The sequence below is a fragment of the Eupeodes corollae genome, chromosome 3 (assembly GCF_945859685.1).
Source record: "Eupeodes corollae chromosome 3, idEupCoro1.1, whole genome shotgun sequence".
Lineage (NCBI taxonomy): Eukaryota > Metazoa > Arthropoda > Insecta > Diptera > Syrphidae > Eupeodes > Eupeodes corollae.
The window spans coordinates 88021856-88042778 of record NC_079149.1 but is presented as its reverse complement, the minus strand read 5'-3'; the positions used below and the strand labels follow the sequence as shown (position 1 = coordinate 88042778).

Below are 20923 nucleotides of genomic sequence, written 5' to 3'. Positions count from 1 at the left end.
GGTTAATTTTACAAACTAGCGAAGGTAATTGTTACCCATCGACTTATTTATTCTTACAGAATCATCTTTGCTAAAGTTACCCACTTAATTGGTTAAAATTAACCGAGCAAATGTGCTAAAATTACACATCACTCGGTTAATTTTACAAACTAGCGAAGGTAATTGTTACCCATCGACTTATTTATTCTTACAGAATCATCTTTGCTAAAGTTACCCACTTAATTGGTTAAAATTAACAGAGCAAATGTGCTAAAATTACACATCACTCGGTTAATTTTACAAACTAGCGAAGGTAATTTTTACCCATCGACTTATTTATTCTTACAGAATCATCTTTGCTAAAGTTACCCACTTAATTGGTTAAAATTAACAGAGCAAATGTGCTAAAATTACACATCACTCGGTTAATTTTACAAACTAGCGAAGGTAATTGTTACCCATCGACTTATTTATTCTTACAGAATCATCTTTGCTAAAGTTACCCACTTAATTGGTTAAAATTAACAGAGCAAATGTGCTAAAATTACACATCACTCGGTTAATTTTACAAACTAGCGAAGATAATTTTTACCCATCGACTTATTTATTCTTACAGAATCATCTTTGCTAAAGTTACCCACTTAATTGGTTAAAATTAACCGAGCAAATGTGCTAAAATTACACATCACTCGGTTAATTTTACAAACTAGCGAAGGTAAATTTTACCCATCGAGTTATTTATTTTTACGATTCTTTCTCATGCAATGTTTTTCTTCTCTTGTTTTAAATCATTATCAGAGTATGGGTAAAATGGACCGAGTAAATCTTCTATGTATGTAACTGAATTAACCGAGGCGTGGGTAAATTTTACTCAGTGACCGTCTGTGTATTGGTAACGCTCAAATTCGCTCAATACATGAATTAAATTTCACAATTTACAATCTTCTCATTCTCTGTTCAAGTCTGGTCGAGTGCAGTTCATTGTTCGTAGTGATTAGTGAATAGTGGTAGCCATTTTCTTTTTCATATTATAAAAATAAAAAACATTTAAAAAACAAATTAAAATATTTACAAAAGTGAAAAATTATTAAGTGTCACAAATCTGGACGAAAATGTCGAGTGCCTCCTGAGGGAGTGGGGGTTGGAGGCCTATATTCCAATATTTCAAGGTGAGTTAAAATATTTATTTTTTTAACTATTGATATTTTTATATTGCATTTATTCAATGCATAATTTTGTAAAAAGTTGTTACAAAATTATGCATTGAATAAAAATAATAGTGTTATTGAATTGTGTTCAATTTAAGTTTATAGAAAGTACCTATTTGCAACAGTTTGAGTTTGCTGTGTTGTGTTGTTTAACCACTTAAACAATGAAAAGTGATTTTACGCACATTATAGACATTTATTGCTTATAATGTTTGAAGTAAATGATAGAAACATAGTTAATGATGAATTTCAAAAGGTTAAATTTGCTTTTTGGTTGCTTAAAGTTAAGAAAATTAATTATTCGTCGCGACTTAAATCTGTTCGTGGACGAATGATTTATTTTCTTAAATTTATGAAATTTAAGCAACCAAAAAGCATATTTATGGTTCTGAAATTCATCATTAACTATGTTTCTATCATTTAGTTCAAAAATTATAAGCAATAAATGTCTATAATGTGCGTAAAATCACTTTTCATTGTTTATTCGTTGGTCGTTGTTCGGTCTCATGTGAAAGGTCCTTTACTGATCATAAAACCACAAAATGCGGACAGATCCAGGTGGAACTTCGATTACCATCTACAAAAACGGTTCTTGATCGATATTTCAGACACTATGCATTTTAGGCCAAAGGTTTGCCCGAGTCTATTTTTACTGGCCAGTTCTATAAATTTATAATTTTATGAATACACTAGTTGAAAAAATAAAAATTATGGTCCTTAAAAAAATCTATTTCCTAACGATTTGAAAAAATGGTTTAATTCACTTTACTTGCTTACGAAAATAAACGTCCACTTTTGAAGCTACACCAAATCAGTTTTTAAAGTTGATAAAATTTTCTTGTATTAAGTTGAAGTTGAATACAAACATTGTTCAGCATTTCACAAAAAAAACTTGTAATTGAAAAGATTTTTTTTTTAATTTGTTTTGAAGTGTTGGAAATTGATTTATAAATTCAATTATTGTTTAAATTTGAATTTACAGTCATTTAACTTTGGAACATATATTTTTCTTTTTCCTTATCAGAAAACAACATAACATCCATGGCCATGGCTCTCCTTGGAAGTGAGGAAATTAAAGAATTATTTCCAAGTATTGGGAACCGAGTTTTGTTCACTAAAAATTTAGCAGAATACAAAAAACTCGTATATCAAAGAAATGAACACAACTCCGATAGTAGCTCTGTTAGTATTTTTTATTCTTAAAAACTATTGGTTTAATTTATGTATTGAACAAATTTTATAAACAATTTTCAGCTTTTTGGTACACAATTATCAGACATAACGATAGATTCAGCTACAACAATTCAAGAGTATCCTTTTAATGAGCTTATTTCCTATATCGATGCAAGCGGAGCTGAAAAGCAAACTGATGACACAGCAAATAATGAGACACTTGTACGGTTTCTTCTTTTTTACATTTTGTAAATTAGTTTGTTATAAAGTTTGTTGTGAAAATTCTATTCCAAAATTTCATTATTTTGCAAAAGTAGATCAATTTCAATATAACAGTGAAAATAAGTCCACTTTTCAACTGTTTTAACAAAGGGGATGTTTTTTAAAGCTAACATTTCTATTGCATGTGCAAATTTAAAATGTTTGTATCATTCATTCGTAAATATATAAACTACGATTATCAAAAAATACAATTCAAAATAATTTGTATTCATTGCGATTAACTTTTCAAGTAGAAAATTATAATACAAAATTATAATATATTATTATAATAATTAACTGATCCTTTATATTACTGTTGTGAAAATTCTATTCCAAAGTTGATCGTAAATTTGCATTCATCTCTTTTTAACTCTCTAACGCATAGAAAATCGTGTAAGGAATTTTGATTTAAATGTTTGAATCAGATTCCATTATTTGCAAAAGTAGATAAATATTAATATAGTTAACAGTGAAAATAAGTCCACTTTTCAACTGTTTTAACAAAGGGGCTGCTTTTTAAAGCTAACATTTCTATTGCATGTGCAAATTTAAAATGCATCAACAAATACAATTCAAAATACTTTAGTTTCAATTCGATTAACTTTTCAAGTAGTAAATTATAATAAAAAAAAATGCAAAATTAAAATGTATGATTTCAGACCTTAACGAAATTGCTTGAAAGTAGTTTGGAGGGAAAAGCTTTGCTTAGTATTCCAAAAACCAGTCCACTTGAAAACTTGTCACGAATGCGTCTTGTACGTATCATAGGAAAACACATCCTAAAAACACATCCCGAAAGGAACATCACTGCGGCTATTTATAGTTATTGGGCGAATCAGATTATTGAGCTGTTCAAAAAAGAGCAAAGGGCAGTGTATTTACATACAAAGTTGGTTGAGTCCACTCGCGGTATCACCAACAGGTTGGTGGGAAAACTCCCAGACCAGATACATAACCTAAAAAGAAAATACAGGGAGTCGGGAATAATAACAAAACGACCAAAACTGGACCCACCAACAACGCCCACTTCATCTCGTTGCTCATCACCATCATCGCCAGCATCACCATCATCGCCATTAAGCCGTTTCGATGATATTGATTCTGAGGCTGAAAAAGAATGCAGCGAAAGCCTTGAGTGGCTTAAGAATTCAAGCCATCCCTGGGAATCTGTTGAGCAAAAATGGGAGGAAACCTCAAGCGTTCGGTTAAGCCACCTCAAAAACCAGAGTATTGATGAGTACTTCAAAGAGTATCCAGCCCTGCAGAAACCAACAGGCTACATTTTGGTAAGTTAAATCATTTTTTATTAAAAAGCATTTGATGAATTTAAGTCTTGCATTATTTCCCTTTTAATATGTATGCATATTTATTTATTTTTTTCCAGCTTTTACAAGATTTCAAAACATGCTACCCAGCAAATTTTAACGGGCTTTTTGAAAATTTTCCTTCCTACAAAAAGGAAATTTTTAAAGTTGCTTCAAACCGGCCGAATAAAGATAAATTTATTAAAATCTTACTTTCACTCGAAAATGGTTAGTATACGAAATATATACCTACACATATTTTTTATGTATGATTAACTAAAACGAATTATTTTTTATTTTCAGTTTCCGAGGAGGTAGAAAATCTAGCAGCTTTCCTGCTAATTCCATCGCTTCTTTCAGTCTGCACCATTAGATTGAAGGGCAACGCCAAGAAAGTGTGGAGGCCTTCCAAATCCGAAGTAAGAGATGGTTTTATCCTGCATGTGAGGAGTGATGCCGACATCGAAGCACATATAATAAAAAGGAAAACTAAATTAGCCGAATTCAACCTGACCCTGCAGCCACTTATAATTGTGGTAGGTGAATCACTCAAAGAAGTGCAAAGTTATATTGTTGTTGTAAACACAACAAAGTACTTTTTTAATCATATTGTTGAGGCAGTTGATTCCTTTTTAAAAATAATATTCACTTTAAATGCTAAGTTTTCAGAAGAAAGTAAAAGTGCTTGGTTGGTGATCCAACAAGGTTTTTATAAAATAAAAACTAATTTTGACAAAACACCCACAACCACCAGCACACTTTTAACTGAACTTGGTATTTAATTTTCTTTTAATTTTCTTACGTATTTTGTTTTGTTTGCACTTCTTTTTTACACTCACTTTATCTTTAACATATTTTTCACTGAATAATAAATATATATATTATATAAACTATTCGTATTATAGTTTATAATAACTTATTCATTTTTATACACTTCCTCATTGTTGACTTCTCCTTGGATTTTTTTTATATTTCCCATTATTTTATGCTTATTTATTGCCTATCATTACAAAGTTCAAGATTCCATTATAAGAGGTCCTCAAATCTTAACTTAATTCTTTTATTTGCTATTCCAGCAGTTCTTTTATTTGCTATTTCAGCAGTTTTTATGCTTTCTGCATTTCCAGAGCAGTCCTTCTTTTTCACTTTTCCACTTTTTTATATTCAAATATCCAACAAGAAATAAATATGGCTTCTTGCTTCATATGCGGCGCAAGAGTCAAAGATTTGAGGTGTCTTAGGCAACATTTTTCATTTGTACATTCTGACCACGAATTTATGCAGTATAATTGTAATGAAGAAGATTGTCGGCGATCATTTCAACTCTTTAGTTCCTTTAAGAGACATTTTGATAAACATCACTATCGTAGAAACAGTTTAGTTGATGAATTTAAAGAACATATACCTCAGACTTTTACACCAAAAAAAATATCCTTTACAGTGAAAGAAAGTATACCAGAAATTCCATTAAAAAAGACTATGCCGAGCGTAGATAAGGCTATGTCAATTTTTATAGCTTCCTTGTACGGAAATACCCTTTTACCAAGAAATATTGTACAAAACGTAATTGGCGGCTTTGAAATATTTCTAAATTCTCTAAGTGTATCGATTGACATGTCCTTAGAAAAATTTAGCTTAGAAAACTCATTGCCTTACAATGTTTCAAAATCTTTAGTTGAATCTATTTCCCCTCAAATAGTTTCTCAATTAGACTTATTTAGAACGGAGCACAAAAGAATGAATTATTTTATATCTAAAAAATCATATATTAAGCCTGAAAGTATTGTTATAGGTCAGCGAATGGATAGAGTTAAGAAACAAGGTATAACGCATTTGAGGCCAGTCACTTGCGAGGAACATTTTATTTCCTTAAGAAATGTTTTACAGACTTTTTTCTCACTAGATTCTATACTTTTTGAAACCTTTCAATATTTGGATAGTCTCAAAAATAAGCGAGTTGTTGAAAACTTTATTCAAGGTTCATATTGGAAAATGCGGATGACTCATCATTCCAATAAAATAGTCTTCCCATTATATATGTATTTTGATGATTATGAAGTAGGAAATGTTCTTGGAAGTCATGCTGGCATCCATAAGCTAGGAGCAGTTTACGTATCCATTGCCTGTCTTCCACCTTGGCGCTCGTCAGTCCTTTCAAATATATTTTTAGTCCTTCTCTTCCATTCTTCGGACAGAATTGAGTTTGGTAATAACGTAATATTTCAACCTTTAATTGATGAATTTAATTTTCTGTCCGAAGAAGGTATACAAATTAATATCCCAAATTTCAATGGGAAAATCTTCTTTGAGCTTGCTTTAATCCTCGGTGATAACTTAGGTTTACATTCTATGATAGGGTTTTCCGAGAGTTTTTCTGCAAATTTTTCGTGTAGAGTATGTAAGGTCCCAAAAAATATTTTAAAACAACAGTTATATGAGGATAGAGCACTTCTTCGACAAATGTCGACGTATGATGCAGATTTAGCTCTTAATGATATATCCTCAACTGGGATAAAAGAAAAATGCGTTTTTCTCCGAATTAAAAACTTTGATATATATAATCAAGTAGGTAAGTTTTATTCTTTTAGAATATACAGAAACGTTCAAGTTTTTTTCTTTAGATCTTTTTAATGAAAGGCTCTTGGCTTTTCATTATGGGCCTGACAATAAAAATAAGCCATGTTTAATTGAAAAAGATCATCTTAAACGAAAAAGTATTCGTCTGTCCTCTGGAGAAATGATAACTTTACTTCGCTATTTTGGACTCCTTGTAGGTGAATATGTTCCAAGGGAAAATAAAATTTGGACATTATTTATTACACTTAGGAAGATTTTAGATATAATTTTCAGCGTTAGTATATCAGATGGGACGGATTCCTTACTACAGGTATTAGTTGCGGAACTTAATGAGCTATATATTGAGCTTAGCAAAGAACCTCTTAAGCCAAAGTTTCACAATCTCGTTCATTATCATACGGCCCTAACTAAATTTGGTCCTCTTTCTTCATTTTGGTCAATGAGATTCGAAGCTAAACATAGACAATCTAAAGTATCTGCTAGAGCATCTTGTAATCGAATGAACATTACTTTAACATTAGCAAAGAAACATCAACTTCAATTGAATGAAATATTTATTAAAGGAAAATTACCTAATATACTTTCCGTTGGTCCTCAAAAGGATATATTGCTATTGGAAAGAGAATTCATTTGTTCTAAACTAAAATTAGACACCGAAAAGACGTTGACCAAAATAAGTTGGGCAATGATGTCTTCAGTTCGATATGAAAAGGGGTCGATATTAGTTTACAAACTAGCAATAGATGGCTACAATTACGAATTCTGTATTTTGAAAAAAATATACTTATACAATCTTGAAACATTGATCTTCACTTGCACTTTGTTAGAAACTTTGGGTTTTGATGAACATTATTTTGCTTACGAAGTGAAAAATCCAAAAACTGTAGGAGAGGTCACAATGTTTTTTGAATCTTTTCTTAATACTATTCCTAATACAAAAACCATCCTCTCAAACGGCAAAAAATATATAGTTTTAAGAAGTCCTTTATAAATTCATAACTATCTAATAATGGATATATTGTAAAAAAAAACATATACGAGTATATGTATTAACTTCTTTTTCATCTTTGTTCAAAACTTTCATTTACCTATTACTTTTTCATTTCCTTATAAAATATAATTATTCATTCCTATATACAGACATAATATGTTGTTTCCTTTCTATGCGGACAACTTTTTTTATGTTTTAAATTCTTCATTAATTTATTTTTAAGAAATAAGAAATATTCTTAAGTTATCTCTTAGTTTTTTATATATTGTTAAAAGCAGAAAAATAAATAGTAAACAAATTTATATAGGCCATGTAATGTTATTAAATCTAGTTTTGATAAAATTTGTTCACATATATAGTTTTTAAGATTTTATGATTTTTAATGTTATAAAGTTAAATTAAATAAGAATAAATTCGTCTTAAAAATTGAAGAAAATTATATGTTAATAACATTAAGAAATTTGTTATCCTTCCAATTTTGTAATTAAATACTAATTTAAATTTAATTTCATCTAACTAATGTAAAAAATTTTAATTTTCTAATACAAAAAATCATGAATTTGTATACTGTATTAGACTTAAGAATACTATATTTTATTATACTATATATATTAAATAATGAAAAAATAAAAATTTTATTTAAATATTTTTTAAATGATTAAAATTTTAAAACTATGTATTTTATTTAACATACAATTTTTGAATAGTTTTTCTAGTCTACTAAATATTTTACCAGTACAATAATTTCAGCCGAGTAAGTTAAAAGGCAGTTCCAACTGAGAAGAAGGGTATTTTAAACCGAGTCAAAAGGTATTTTCAACCGAGCAGAAAAATTTCTATTCGGATGGAATTACCTTTTCACTCGGTTGGAATTACCTTTTTACTAGGTTGGAATTACCTTTTTACTCGGTTGAAACTACCTATTTACTGGGTTGGAATTACCCATTCACTCGGTTGGAATTACCTATTTACTGGGTTGTAATTACCCTTTCACTCGGTTGAAATGACCTTTTTGCTTGGTTGAAACCACCTATTTACTGGGTTGGAATTACCCTTTCACTAGGTTGGAATTACCTTTTTACTCGGTTGAAACTACCTATTTACTGGGTTGGAATTACCCTTTCACTCGGTTGGAATTACCTATTTACTGGGTTGAAATTACCCTTTCACTCGGTTGGAATTACCTTTGTACTCGGTTGGAATTACCCTTTCACTCGGTTGGAATTACCTATTTACTGGGTTGAAATTACCCTTTCACTCGGTTGAAATGACCTTTTTACTTGGTTGAAACTACCTATTTACTGGGTTGGAATTACCCTTTCACTAGGTTGGAATTACCTTTTTACTAGGTTGGAATTACCTTTTTACTCGGTTGAAACTACCTATTTACTGGGTTGGAATTACCCATTCACTCGGTTGGAATTACCTATTTACTGGGTTGAAATTACCCTTTCACTCGGTTGAAATGACCTTTTTACTTGGTTGAAACTACCTATTTACTGGGTTGGAATTACCCTTTCACTAGGTTGGAATTACCTTTTTACTCGGTTGAAACTACCTATTTACTGGGTTGGAATTACCCTTTCACTAGGTTGGAATTACCTATTTACTGGGTTGAAATTACCTTTTCACTCGGTTGGAATTACCTATTTACTGGATTGAAATTACCCTTTCACTCGGTTGGAGTTACCTATTTACTGGGTTGAAATTACCCTTTCACTCGGTTGAAATTACCTCTTTACTCGGTTGAAACTACCTATTTAATGGGTTGAAATTACCCTTTCACTCGGTTAGCATTACCTTTTTACTCCGTTGGAATTACCTTTTTACTCGGTTGAAACTACCTATTTACTGGGTTGGAATTACCCTTTCACTCGGTTGAAATTACCTCTTTACTCGGTTGAAACTACCTATTTAATGGGTTGAAATTACCCTTTCACTCGGTTAGCATTACCTTTTTACTCCGTTGGAATTACCTTTTTACTCGGTTGAAACTACCTATTTACTGGGTTGGAATTACCCTTTCACTCGGTTTGAATTACCTATTTACTCGGTTGGAATTACCTCTTTACTAGGTAGAAATTACCTATTTATTCGGTTGGATTTACCTAGTACGCAATTGGAAATACCGTTCTGCTCGGTTAAAAAAACCTTATTTTCTTCGTGAAAAGGTAATTCCAACCGAGTTGGTTGCTAAAAGCAATTTAGTACTTGCGTTTACTATGTAAAAATTACCTAATAAAGATTTAGTACTTAGTAGGATTAACCGACTATGATTGTTAAAATTACCTATTTAATAGGTTGCTTTTACAGACTTCAACAGTAAAATTTACACATTAAATATTGCTAAAAACTACCCACAAAATGGGTAAACAAAATTTAGTACAGAATAGCCGAGTAACTATGTAAAATTTACAGAATATTTTTAATCGAGTTAACTCGTGTAAAATTAACAGAGTGAGTTTGCAGGCGCTATATTAACAGTGTCACTATGTTAATTTTACACGAGAACTAAGTAGTTTTTAACCGATTATTTTTCTGCGTGTAAACTTGTTAAATTCTAAAATTTGATAGAATAGAATTGTTTAAGCAACAGATTCGTTACAAGAACAAAACTTATTTTCAAACCGTATTGCCTTTTTCTGTTATAGAACCGTTTTAGCACAAATAACTTAGCGTTTTTAAAAAACTACTTCGTGAATTTAGATAGCCATTTTAAATATTATTAATAATTGGCATAACAATAAACAAAAACGAAAAAGGTATTTAGGCTTAAAATACAGCGGCAAGAAGAGACAAAAAGGAAAGTGGGCATATAGGAATGAAAAGCCCAGTCGCGTTATTAAACCCCGGTGCAAATGCGTTTTTAATAAGAAACAAACAAACTGCTTTTTGTTCACGGAGATCCAGAGACTTGACATTTTTAAAGACTTTTGGGAAAGAACATGGCCTGAGAATCAGTTGCTTATTAAATTACTTATTGACATGAAACTTACAAAAAGACACCGTGACAGAAAACAAGAAGAGGTGAGCAGAAGAAAATCGACAGCTTGTTATCATTTATGGCTTAACAATGATAAGGTGAGAGTATGCAAGCAAATGTTTTTGAACACATTATCAATAGGAGAATGGTCAGCATTGAACTGAAGACGATGCTAAACATGATGCAACTTTAGATGCCACAAAAGACAATAATGCCTTAAAAGAAAATGTTGTCGAACAAACTTCAGCAGGAAAAAGAAGTTTTTCTGTGGAAAGAAAACAATCTTTGCTTGACTTTTTTAATTCTCTTCCGAAGATGGAATCCCATTATTGTAGGTCAAGTTCTGAAAAATGTACCTGGAATCAAATTGGCTTTCCAAGGCTGATTTGTTTAACTTTTATACCGAAGAATGGTGTAAAAACCGGAACATGGAACCTCTAGCCCTTACCACGTTTCGGTTAGAGTTTGAAAACCAAAACCTTAGCTTGTTTTTTACCGAAAAAAGATAGGTGTGAGACTTGTGGAGTCTTTGAAGCCAAAAACCTTTCGGAAAATGTGTACAACCTTCACCGACAAAAGGTGGATGAGGCACGAAAAGAAAAAGAAGCAGATAAAGTTAACGTTAACGAACGTGTTATGGTTTTGACGATGGATCTGCAATCGGTTCTCTTAAGCCCTAAGTCTAATACCGTCACCATGTATTACAAAACGAAGTTAGTCATCCACAATTTCACGATCTTCGACATTTAGTCCAAAAAAGGGTTATTGCTTCTTGTGCAATGAAACGGAATTAAACGTAACAGCTCAGGAGTTTGCTACCATTTTAAGTAAGTTTTTATCGGTGCAGATAGAAAATACTTCTGTAAGGCGAATCATTTTATACAGCGATGGATGCACTGCTCAAAATAGAAACTCTATATTGGCTAATGCGATGCTTAACATTTCAATCTCCCATAGCATAACCATTAAACAAAAATTCTTATGCGAAGGCCATACGCAAATGGAAGCTGACTCGATGCATTCCTGTATTGAACGGATTTATAGAAAAACCGATATAAACGTTCCTGCTGATTACATTGATATCTGCAAAAAAGCAAGAAAGAGCAACCCATACGAGGTACAATATTTGGATCACACCTATTTCCTCAATTTCACTTCCGTTGGTTTCTTCAAGTCTATAAGGCCAGGTAAAAAGAAGGGGGATGCATGTGTTACTGACATAGTAGCACTTAAATATTCTGATTCCGCTATTTCATATAAACTAAAATTCAGTGACTCTTGGAATCTCTTACCATCGAGACCGGAAATTCCAATAAAATGCGTTCCTGTGAGGACTCTTCCTCAACTTTACGAAAGAAGATTAAAAATCACTAAAAGAAAATACAATGATTTACAAGACTTGAAAACCTCGTTACCAAGAGATTTTCATGATTTTTATGATAATATTCCTCATCATAATGAATAAAACTTATGTATTTGTGTATTAAATCTCTGTTTTCTTTTTTGTTTGTGTTAAAAACAATAAAAACCTATTTAAAGAAAACTAAGTTTTAATTTATTCACGAAGACAGACTATTAAATTTTTCAGAAAACCCCGTAACATGAGATGAAACTAATTAGAAAACCTCGTAACTCCAGCAAAATCAAAAGTTTTGCTATTTTCGTTTTGACAATGGTTTAAGATTAAACACACTATTTTTTAAGTATATTATTTAACGAAAAACTAATATTATGCTACAAATAAGCTCCGTGAGATATTTTCGTCTCTCCTGAAAAATTTGAAATTTGTGAGTTACGAGGTTTGCTTATGAGGCCGACGATATGCCAAAAACATGATGTGATACTCGTATATACATTTTAAAGTTCAATTCGAATTAAGCCATGGTTTTTAGCTGTCTAAGAGAACGGTTATCTGTAAAACTTTTGTTTTATATTTTTGACAGTGTTAAAACTTTATTTTCATAAAAAGATGAATACAGGGGCCCTACTATTTTTTTTTTTATTTTATAAATCTTATCGATTTAATTTTGCCACATTTGTGGCTTTGAAAACTTTCCGTTTTAAAGGAATATCTATATACTTGTGTGGGGCCCTACTATGTAACTCGATTCTACGATAAAAATTATCGAATTTGCAAAATCGCAACTCTGTAACTTGATAGCAAATTCTAATAAACGAAAATCTAACAGCTCTAGTAATGCCCACTATTTTTGTTTTATTCGGAAATTCGGTACTACTTAATTTCAATTTAAATGTCAAAGTCATCTGAATTCGTCAATAATGTGTTTGCGAGCGGTCGAAACAAGAAGTTTTCTTTCGAAATGTAAGTAAATGGAAATTATGTATTGTTGATATTTAGTTGAATTATTAAATAAACATACTAATATACATTATGTTTCCTGCTCAGGAATTCATCAAAAACCTCAAACACCAACGCCGCACAGTTCAAAATTCTCGTCCTCTACATGACGAAACATTCACATTTGTCAAAAGACTACCTCAAAACACCTGAAGCAAGACAAAAGTCCAACCATTTATTGACAAATTTATCCAATCATTTGAACGCGGAAGGTTTACCACAACGTGATAGCGTCGGTCGGGTGGAAAAAGGTAGGTCAAAATCCATGTACATTGTACTTATGTAGGTTGAGGCTGACTTCAAAGTGACACAAAAGCCAAGCTAAGAAAGAATAATATTAGATTGTCTGGAACATTAACTCCAGAAAAAGAAAAGAAGTTCGCTGAACTTTTGAACTAAGTGGGCTAAGAGCAAATTTTTTGTAAGCATACCGCCATACTGTTTCATACAGGCCAGCTGTTTTGGCACTAAGTGAAACCCAAGTAGGTGAGGATTCCGATCCTGCTGAATTTTTTATTCATGGGTATAGCTTGGTGCCTTTATTCTTTTCCCACCATGGCCTCGCCATATACATTAGGAATGATGTTGCTTATCAGCTCTTACCACAATATGGTCTTTGCACCAATTCCTTTTATAATTATATGTGGTTTTAATTCTCCGTGAATAAGCAAATCATTCACTTCTGCTTCCTTTATCGAAGCCCAAATTTAGACAGATTATCAACTTCTCGTGAATTTGATGCCTCTAGCCTCGTACTGAAATCGTTGTTACGGACGATTTCAATGTACACAATTCTTCATGGCTTCAACATTCAGGCCAGGCAACACCCGATGGAGTGTGTGCAGAAATCTTCGCTGAGTTTTACATGACCAAAATTTACGGCAAAAAATACTGCAATGTCCCAAAGGCAGTACAAATTTTTGGTCATTTGTAAAAAACATGAGGAATTCTTCCTCTTCTTCGGTTCCTACGCTCGTTGTCAATGACACTCCTTTTGTTAGCTCTTTAGAGAAAGCTAATCCCTTTGCTAGGCAGTTCGCCGCCAATTCTACGCTGCCAGTAAGTGTTATGACTCCGCCTGTACTTGAGCGAGTTAGTGATTCTATGGGACCAATCTTTTTTCGCACTCGTACTGTGGCAAGATTCCTAAGAGATCTAAACACACATAAATCCGCTGATCCGGATTCTATCCCCGCTATTGTTCTAAAGAGGTGTTTTTCTTCTTTTTCATCTGTCCTACTCCTCAGGTCTCGTTCCGAGCGGATGGAAAACGGCATTTGCCCAGCCTATTCCCAAAAAAGGCGAATCTTCCTCACCCTCTAACTACCGACCGATTGCACTTACGTCCCTTCTTTCCAAGGTCATGGAAACGCTGATTAATTATCAGCTCAAGAAATATCTTGAAGATCGAAAGCTTCTTAATGACCGGCAATACGGCTGTCGTAGCGATAGGCCCACTGATGATCTCATGGTATATCTCACCGAACAGTGGAGCAAATCCTTACATAGTTTTGGAGAAAGTAAGATTATTGCACTTAATATTTCAAAAGCATTTGATAGGGTTTGGAATCAGGCTCTCTTATCGAAAATGCGTGCATTCGGTTTTCATGAATCCCTGCTTCATTGGATTAGTAATTACCTTTCGGATCGTTTAATACAAGAAGTATTGGATGGATTCAAGTCTGAAAACCATAAAATAAATGCTGGTGTGCCCCAGGGCTCTGTTTTATCTCCAACACTCTTTCTCATTTTTATTAATGATCTCCTGTCTGCAACTTCTAATCCAATACATTGTTTCGCTGACGATAGTACTCTTAGCTTTTCATATTCGTTTCCAGATTCACACCCCTCTTCTTCGGATGTGGAACTGCAACGACAAAATATGATAAGCTCATTAAATTCCGATATAAACAGCATTGTTCAATGGGGATTAAAAAACCGCTTGGAATTTAATGTTTCGAAAACCCAATGCTGTCTTGTATCGTAAAAGCGAGATATACCCCCATTGCCATTATCCATGGATGGCACTTGCAGCAATGAGACTGAACACCTCGATATTCTCGGTATGTGTGTCACCAACCATCTCTTGTGGAATGATCACATACGCGATGTCGCCAAAAATGACGCAAGGTGTTTGAGTTTTCTTAAGCGATGCAAGAAATATTTCACCCCTTCTGATCTGGCTGTTATCTACAAGACTTACATACGTCCAAAGCTTGAGTATAACTCCCATCTCTGGGCTGGTGCTCCTGCAACTTACTTAAGCCTCTTGGATAGTATTGAACGTAGAGCATTTAAATTGATAGATGATAATGTCATCATAAGTTCATTTACTTCGCTTGAACATCGTCGTAAGGTCTCTTGTCTGACCCTTTTTTACCGTTATTTTAACGGCTTATGTTCTAGTGAAATAGCCAGTTGCATTCCTCCCCTTAAACAGTTCAACCGTAATACTCGCGCTTCTAGGAATGCTCATCAGTATACCCTCGAGCCCAACTTCGGTCGTACTGTCAAATACAGAGATTCGTACTTTAGCCGTACAACGCGAATGTGGAATGCCTTACCACACTCTGTCTTTCCTAGTCATTGCAATATTCAGGAATTCAAAACCAATGTGCACCGACAACTCCTTTTAAACCCTCTCTCCTCTTCCTAGTGCTCACACTGTGCATCTGCATAATAAGGGTAGTAATATCCCCTTGAGTGTGTGTTTATTATAAAAAAAAAAAAACTTAGGTCAAGCGATTGAGGGTTCATTAAGTTTTGGATTAAATAATAATGACATTGTCCTTTTGGTAGAAGAAAATATTGAAAACCCTTCAAGATTGGATTATGAAGTTACCAGAGATCTCATTTTTGAAAATGAAGTAAGAGGTATAGAAAATCTGAGTGCCGAAAAAGAAAAAATTCCACCCCCGCGAATAACACCAAAAAACGGAAGATTACGCTATTAGAAAAACAAATTAATAATCAACCATCCTACCACAACAATTCCTTGGAAGTGATGATGGAAATGAATCAAAATCTGAAAGAAATTTTTAAATAAAAAAATGACTCCGAATTGAAGGAACAAATATACAAACTTAAAAAAGAAAAGTTTGAATTCAAAAAGAGAAGTTATATGGAAAAAAACCAACATGCTGTGACTAAATTAAAACTTAAATTTGAGATTCGAACACTCCAAATATATACATATTTTTTTTTTTAGTTTAGAAATTTAATTTATGTTTGCTTTCATAATGTGATTTTTTGTTTTATGAAGTACGTACATTGAATATTTAAATACTATAATATGTGCTAATTCAAAAAGACTGAAATTATTTCTTTTTTGTAACGTCTTTTTTTAATTTTTTAATCTTAAAAGTTGCTTTTCAAAAATAAAAAGTTTATGAATTCGTTAAATCGTCTCTTAATTTATTAACTTCCCATTGGAAGTTATTGTAATGGGTCCGATTTGTCAAATTGAACATTTTAACATTTCTCGACGTTTCAAGGTCCCAAGAGTCAAAATAAAAGATTTTTAGAAAGATGCCTGTGCGTGCGTTTTTTTCGTCGTCCATAGCTCAAAAACCAGAAGAGATATCGATTTCAAATAAATTTTGTTATACAGATAATAAGGCAGAAAGATGCAGAAAGGGCTCTCAAGAAAATTGCTTGGGTGTTTTTTTCACCAGTTCAGCAGTTTGAAAAAAAGGTGAAAATTTTGGTTAACCCTAAATATTTTACGAACCAAAAACGCTAGAGACTTGAATTAAATTTTATATAAAAATCTGTAACGTGATATCAATGAAGTATAATTTTTGAAAAAAAACCATTTAACGTTTTTTTTATAAATCAAAAAAACTGAAAAAAAAATTGTCAACTCCTAAATTTTTCGACTAAAATAATGTTTTTTGAAATCTGATAAAATTTTGAGAAAAATCGAATTGACAGTTTTTTTTATAAAAAATAATAGTCTAAAAAACATTACTACAAGTTGGTAAAAATTGAATATTGATTCAAATATCTTTTCAAAAACTTGAAATTTAGGCTTCAAACTTATGTTATCTTATAAGAAATATTGTTTTCAACATTCTGAAAAATGTTGAGAAAAATCAAATTGACAGTTTTTGTACAAAAAATTAAAAACCTAAAAAAAATTTAACAAAAGTTGGAAAAAATTGATTTTCGACTCAAATATCTTTTCAAAAATTTGAAATATTGGCTTCAAACTCATTTTATTTCACAGAAAATATTGTTTGCGATATTCAGTAATTTGTATATAAATATCCAACGTCCGTTTTTCCAGAAAAAATAAAATCTACAAAAAATAGTACGAAAATTTGGTAAAAATTGATACGAGTACATATAGACAAACTTTTAAACAAGACAAATCGACAGACGGGATGGGAAGTTATCAGTGTGGGTCGCATCCCAGCCTCTTTTTTATTATTCTTTTAGCCAAATAAGAATGTTCCTTGATTTCTAAAGGCTGTTCTTCCAACAGAGAATGGATTGTGGAGAGCGCAACACACGTTCATAATTTAAGTAATCTTCTCGGGTGAATAATGAAGTTCCCTGGCTGCCAAAAGACATCTGAACATTGCCTTTAGGACACCAAAAACGAGCTCAATTATTGATCTTGAAGTTGATAAGTTGAGGACAAATTACTTTGTAAAACCTCTTTTATAATTTTGGATAAAGTTTGTTGAGCCAGCCCACATTCATGTCTCCACCGATCTGGTTTTGGTAACCACCTGTTGCACAAAAATTTCAATGTATCTGATAATTTAATTATGTTGGGAATAGAAGTTTGACTTCTCCGATTACTTAAGCCTGTTGTTATATTGTTGAATAAATATATTAAGGCTTCTTTTGAAAGGCGGTAGTTTTTAACAAAGCTGAAAAAAAGTATTTTTTTGAGATTAAAAATGCCTAGATTAGTATTCAATAAGGAAACCTATCGTCGCTGAGTTCCATTATGTTGGACTTATCCCTAATCCGCTTTCTTTCAATTTAATAAACTTGTTCTCCATTTTCTTCCGACTCCAACCAAATTGCCACACTGTGCATTTTTATTTATATTTCTTTATTTAATTATTTTCCAAAAATGTTGGTCACCAAATCAACATAATGCGAGACTCGTTCGAAATTCGCAAATATGTTGACATTTTTACGGACAATTTACAGCTATAGTGGTATTTCGTCATTGGTAATTTTTGTTTGTATCGAATTTTAAAAGCGACTAAGTATACCACTGTTGTAAAGGCTGATTTTTTTGAGGTAAGGATTTTCATGCATTAGTATTTGTGAGATCACACGGGATTTCAGACATGGTGTCAAAGAGAAAGATGCTCAGTATGCTTTGACATTTCATCATGAATAGACTTACTAACGAGCAACGCTTGCAAATCATTGAATTTTATTACCAAAATCAGTGTTCGGTTCGAAATGTGTTTCGCGCTTTACGTCCGATTTATGGTCTACATAATCGACCAAGTGAGCAAACAATTAATGCGATTGTGACCAAGTTTCGCACTCAGTTTACTTTATTGGACATTAAACCAACCACACAAATGCGTACAGTGCGTACAGAAGAGAATATTGTTTCTGAGAGTGATGCTGAAGACCGTGAAATGTCGATTCGTCGCCGTTCGCAGCAATTGGGTTTGTGTTATTCGACCACATGGAAGATTTTACGCAAAGATCTTGGTGTAAAACCGTATAAAATACAGCTCGTGCAAGAACTGAAGCCGAACGATCTGCCACAACGTCGAATTTTCAGTGAATGGGCCCTAGAAAAGTTGGCAGAAAATCCGCTTTTTTATCGACAAATTTTGTTCAGCGATGAGGCTCATTTCTGGTTGAATGGCTACGTAAATAAGCAAAATTGCCGCATTTGGAGTGAAGAGCAACCAGAAGCCGTTCAAGAACTGCCCATGCATCCCGAAAAATGCACTGTTTGGTGTGGTTTGTACGCTGGTGGAATCATTGGACCGTATTTTTTCAAAGATGCTGTTGGACGCAACGTTACGGTGAATGGCGATCGCTATCGTTCAATGCTTACAAACTTTTTGTTGCCAAAAATGGAAGAGCTGAACTTGGTTGACATGTGGTTTCAACAAGATGGCGCTACATGCCACACAGCTTGCGATTCTATGGTCATTTTGAGGGAAAACTTCGGAGAACAATTCATATCAAGGAATGGACCGGTAAGTTGGCCACCAAGATCATGCGATTTGACGCCTTTAGACTATTTTTTGTGGGGCTACGTCAAGTCTTAAGTCTACACAAATAAGCCAGCAACTATTCCAGCTTTGGAAGACAACATTTCCGAAGAAATTCGGGCTATTCCGGCCGAAATGCTCGAAAAAGTTACTCAAAATTGGACTTCCCGAATGGACCACCTAAGACGCAGCCGCGGTCAACATTTAAATGAAATTATCTTCAAAAAGTAAATGTCATGGACCAATCTAACGTTTCAAATAAAGAATCGATGAGATTTTGCAAATTTTATGCGTTTTTTTTTTTAAAAAAAAAAGTTCTCAAGCTCTTAAAAAATCACCGTTTAATATTTGATCGTAAAAATTATATATTTAGTTGTAACTAATATCTATCAATAAACATCTTAACTTAGATGATAGAACATTTTGTTCACTAAAATAATTATGAATAACTGCTGCTTGAAATTTGGTCTGGAATTTTCCCGAACTACATTTGTTTCCCCAAATGAAGTCATTTGAAAGCAATTGTTATAATGTTCGATACGTGTCAAAAAGTGTATGGAATTTGTTCCATACGAATGTACGAATATTTTAGTGCCTAAATATGTCTCATTGTCTGTCATTCTAGAGGAGGAATTTATCCAGCCCCTCATGAACCCGCAACCCTGACTCGTAAATGCTTACACGGGCCTCTGTCTCTGCCCAGCATTAGTCTGTTGTCTATCCCTATCATGGAAAATCTGCAAATCTGCTCGAAGGACCAAATGTAAAGTTCGTTTAAATGTGGACTGTATTTTTAAATCGTCTTTTAGTTATAATTTATAATCTTCGCTTTAAGAAAAGGAAAAACGCTTTTTTCCGACCTTCTCGTTTGAATTCAACTTTATTGTGCCGTGATAGCCACGGCAAAGGCTTTACAAAATGAACTACGAAATTTTTAACGAAAGAATAAATGACGAAGCAAAGAATAACAATGGGTTACAAGTTTAGTCGTTAACAAAATAATACAAAATTAATTCACAATAATAGGATAGGTAAATTTAAGTACATAACACAATGACAAGTTAAAAAAGAGGCTGGGGTGCGACCCACACTGATAACTTCCCATCCCGTCTGTCGATTTGTCGTGCTTAAAATTTTGTCTATATGTACTCGTATCAGTTTTTACCAAATTTGCGTACTATTTTTTGTAGATTTTATATTTTATGAAAAAACAGACAGTTGGATTTTTATATAAAAGTTACTGAATATCGAAAACAATATTTTCTGTGAAATAAAAAAAGTTTGAAGCCAATATTTTTAATTTTTGAAAAGCTATTTGAGTTGAAAGTAAATGTTTACCAAGTTTTAGTATTGTTTTTTTTAGAGTTTTATTTTTTGTAAAAAAACCGTCAATTCGATTTTCTTCAAAATTCTATCGAATGTTGAAAACAATATTTTCTATAAGATAAAATTAGTTTGAAGCCAATATTTTATAGATTTGAAAAGATATTTGAGTCGAAAATCAATTTTTACCAACTTTGAGCAATGTTTTTTGTTTGGTTTTTATTTTTTATAAAAAAAAACTGTCACTTTGATTTTTCTTAAAATTTAACCAGATGTTAAAATCGTTTTTTTCGTTACCATACATAATATAATATTTTTTCAAGTCTCTAGCGTTATTAAAAAATAAATAAAATGCGTGGCACAACAGTCCGCTGAGAACTAGGTCCTAGTGACTTACAACTCTCAACCATTCCTTTGTGCGAGTAATGTTGTCAGATATGGAGGGACCTAAAGTTTATATGCCGAATGCGAACGGCTAATTTGAGAAAGAACTTTTTCAATTTGTTAATTCCTCGCAAGAGGCAGTACCCGTGAAAAGACTTAAAAAGGCATAGGCAGG

The 20923-nt window shown here is 32.6% G+C and overlaps 1 protein-coding gene across 1 annotated transcript; it reads left to right on the top strand.

Moving 5' to 3' along the window:
• Positions 1-3279: 3279 nt before the first annotated feature.
• LOC129952878 (uncharacterized) lies at positions 3280-4707 on the top strand. Its single transcript, XM_056065797.1, has 3 exons — positions 3280-3907; positions 4006-4153; positions 4229-4707. The coding sequence occupies exons 1-3, from the start codon at positions 3368-3370 to the stop codon at positions 4705-4707; spliced, it is 1167 nt and encodes a 388-aa protein (XP_055921772.1). The 5' UTR covers positions 3280-3367.
• Positions 4708-20923: the final 16216 nt, after the last annotated feature.

Bases quoted from the DNA above. Each gene is read 5' to 3' on its own strand.
- LOC129952878 (XM_056065797.1), top strand. From the start codon at position 3,368: ATGCGTCTTGTACGTATCATAGGAAAACACATCCTAAAAACACATCCC. The intron at 3,908-4,005 runs GTAAGTTAAATC...ATTTTTTTCCAG, and splicing joins AACCAACAGGCTACATTTTG to CTTTTACAAGATTTCAAAAC. The intron at 4,154-4,228 runs GTTAGTATACGA...TTTTATTTTCAG, and splicing joins CTTACTTTCACTCGAAAATG to TTTCCGAGGAGGTAGAAAAT.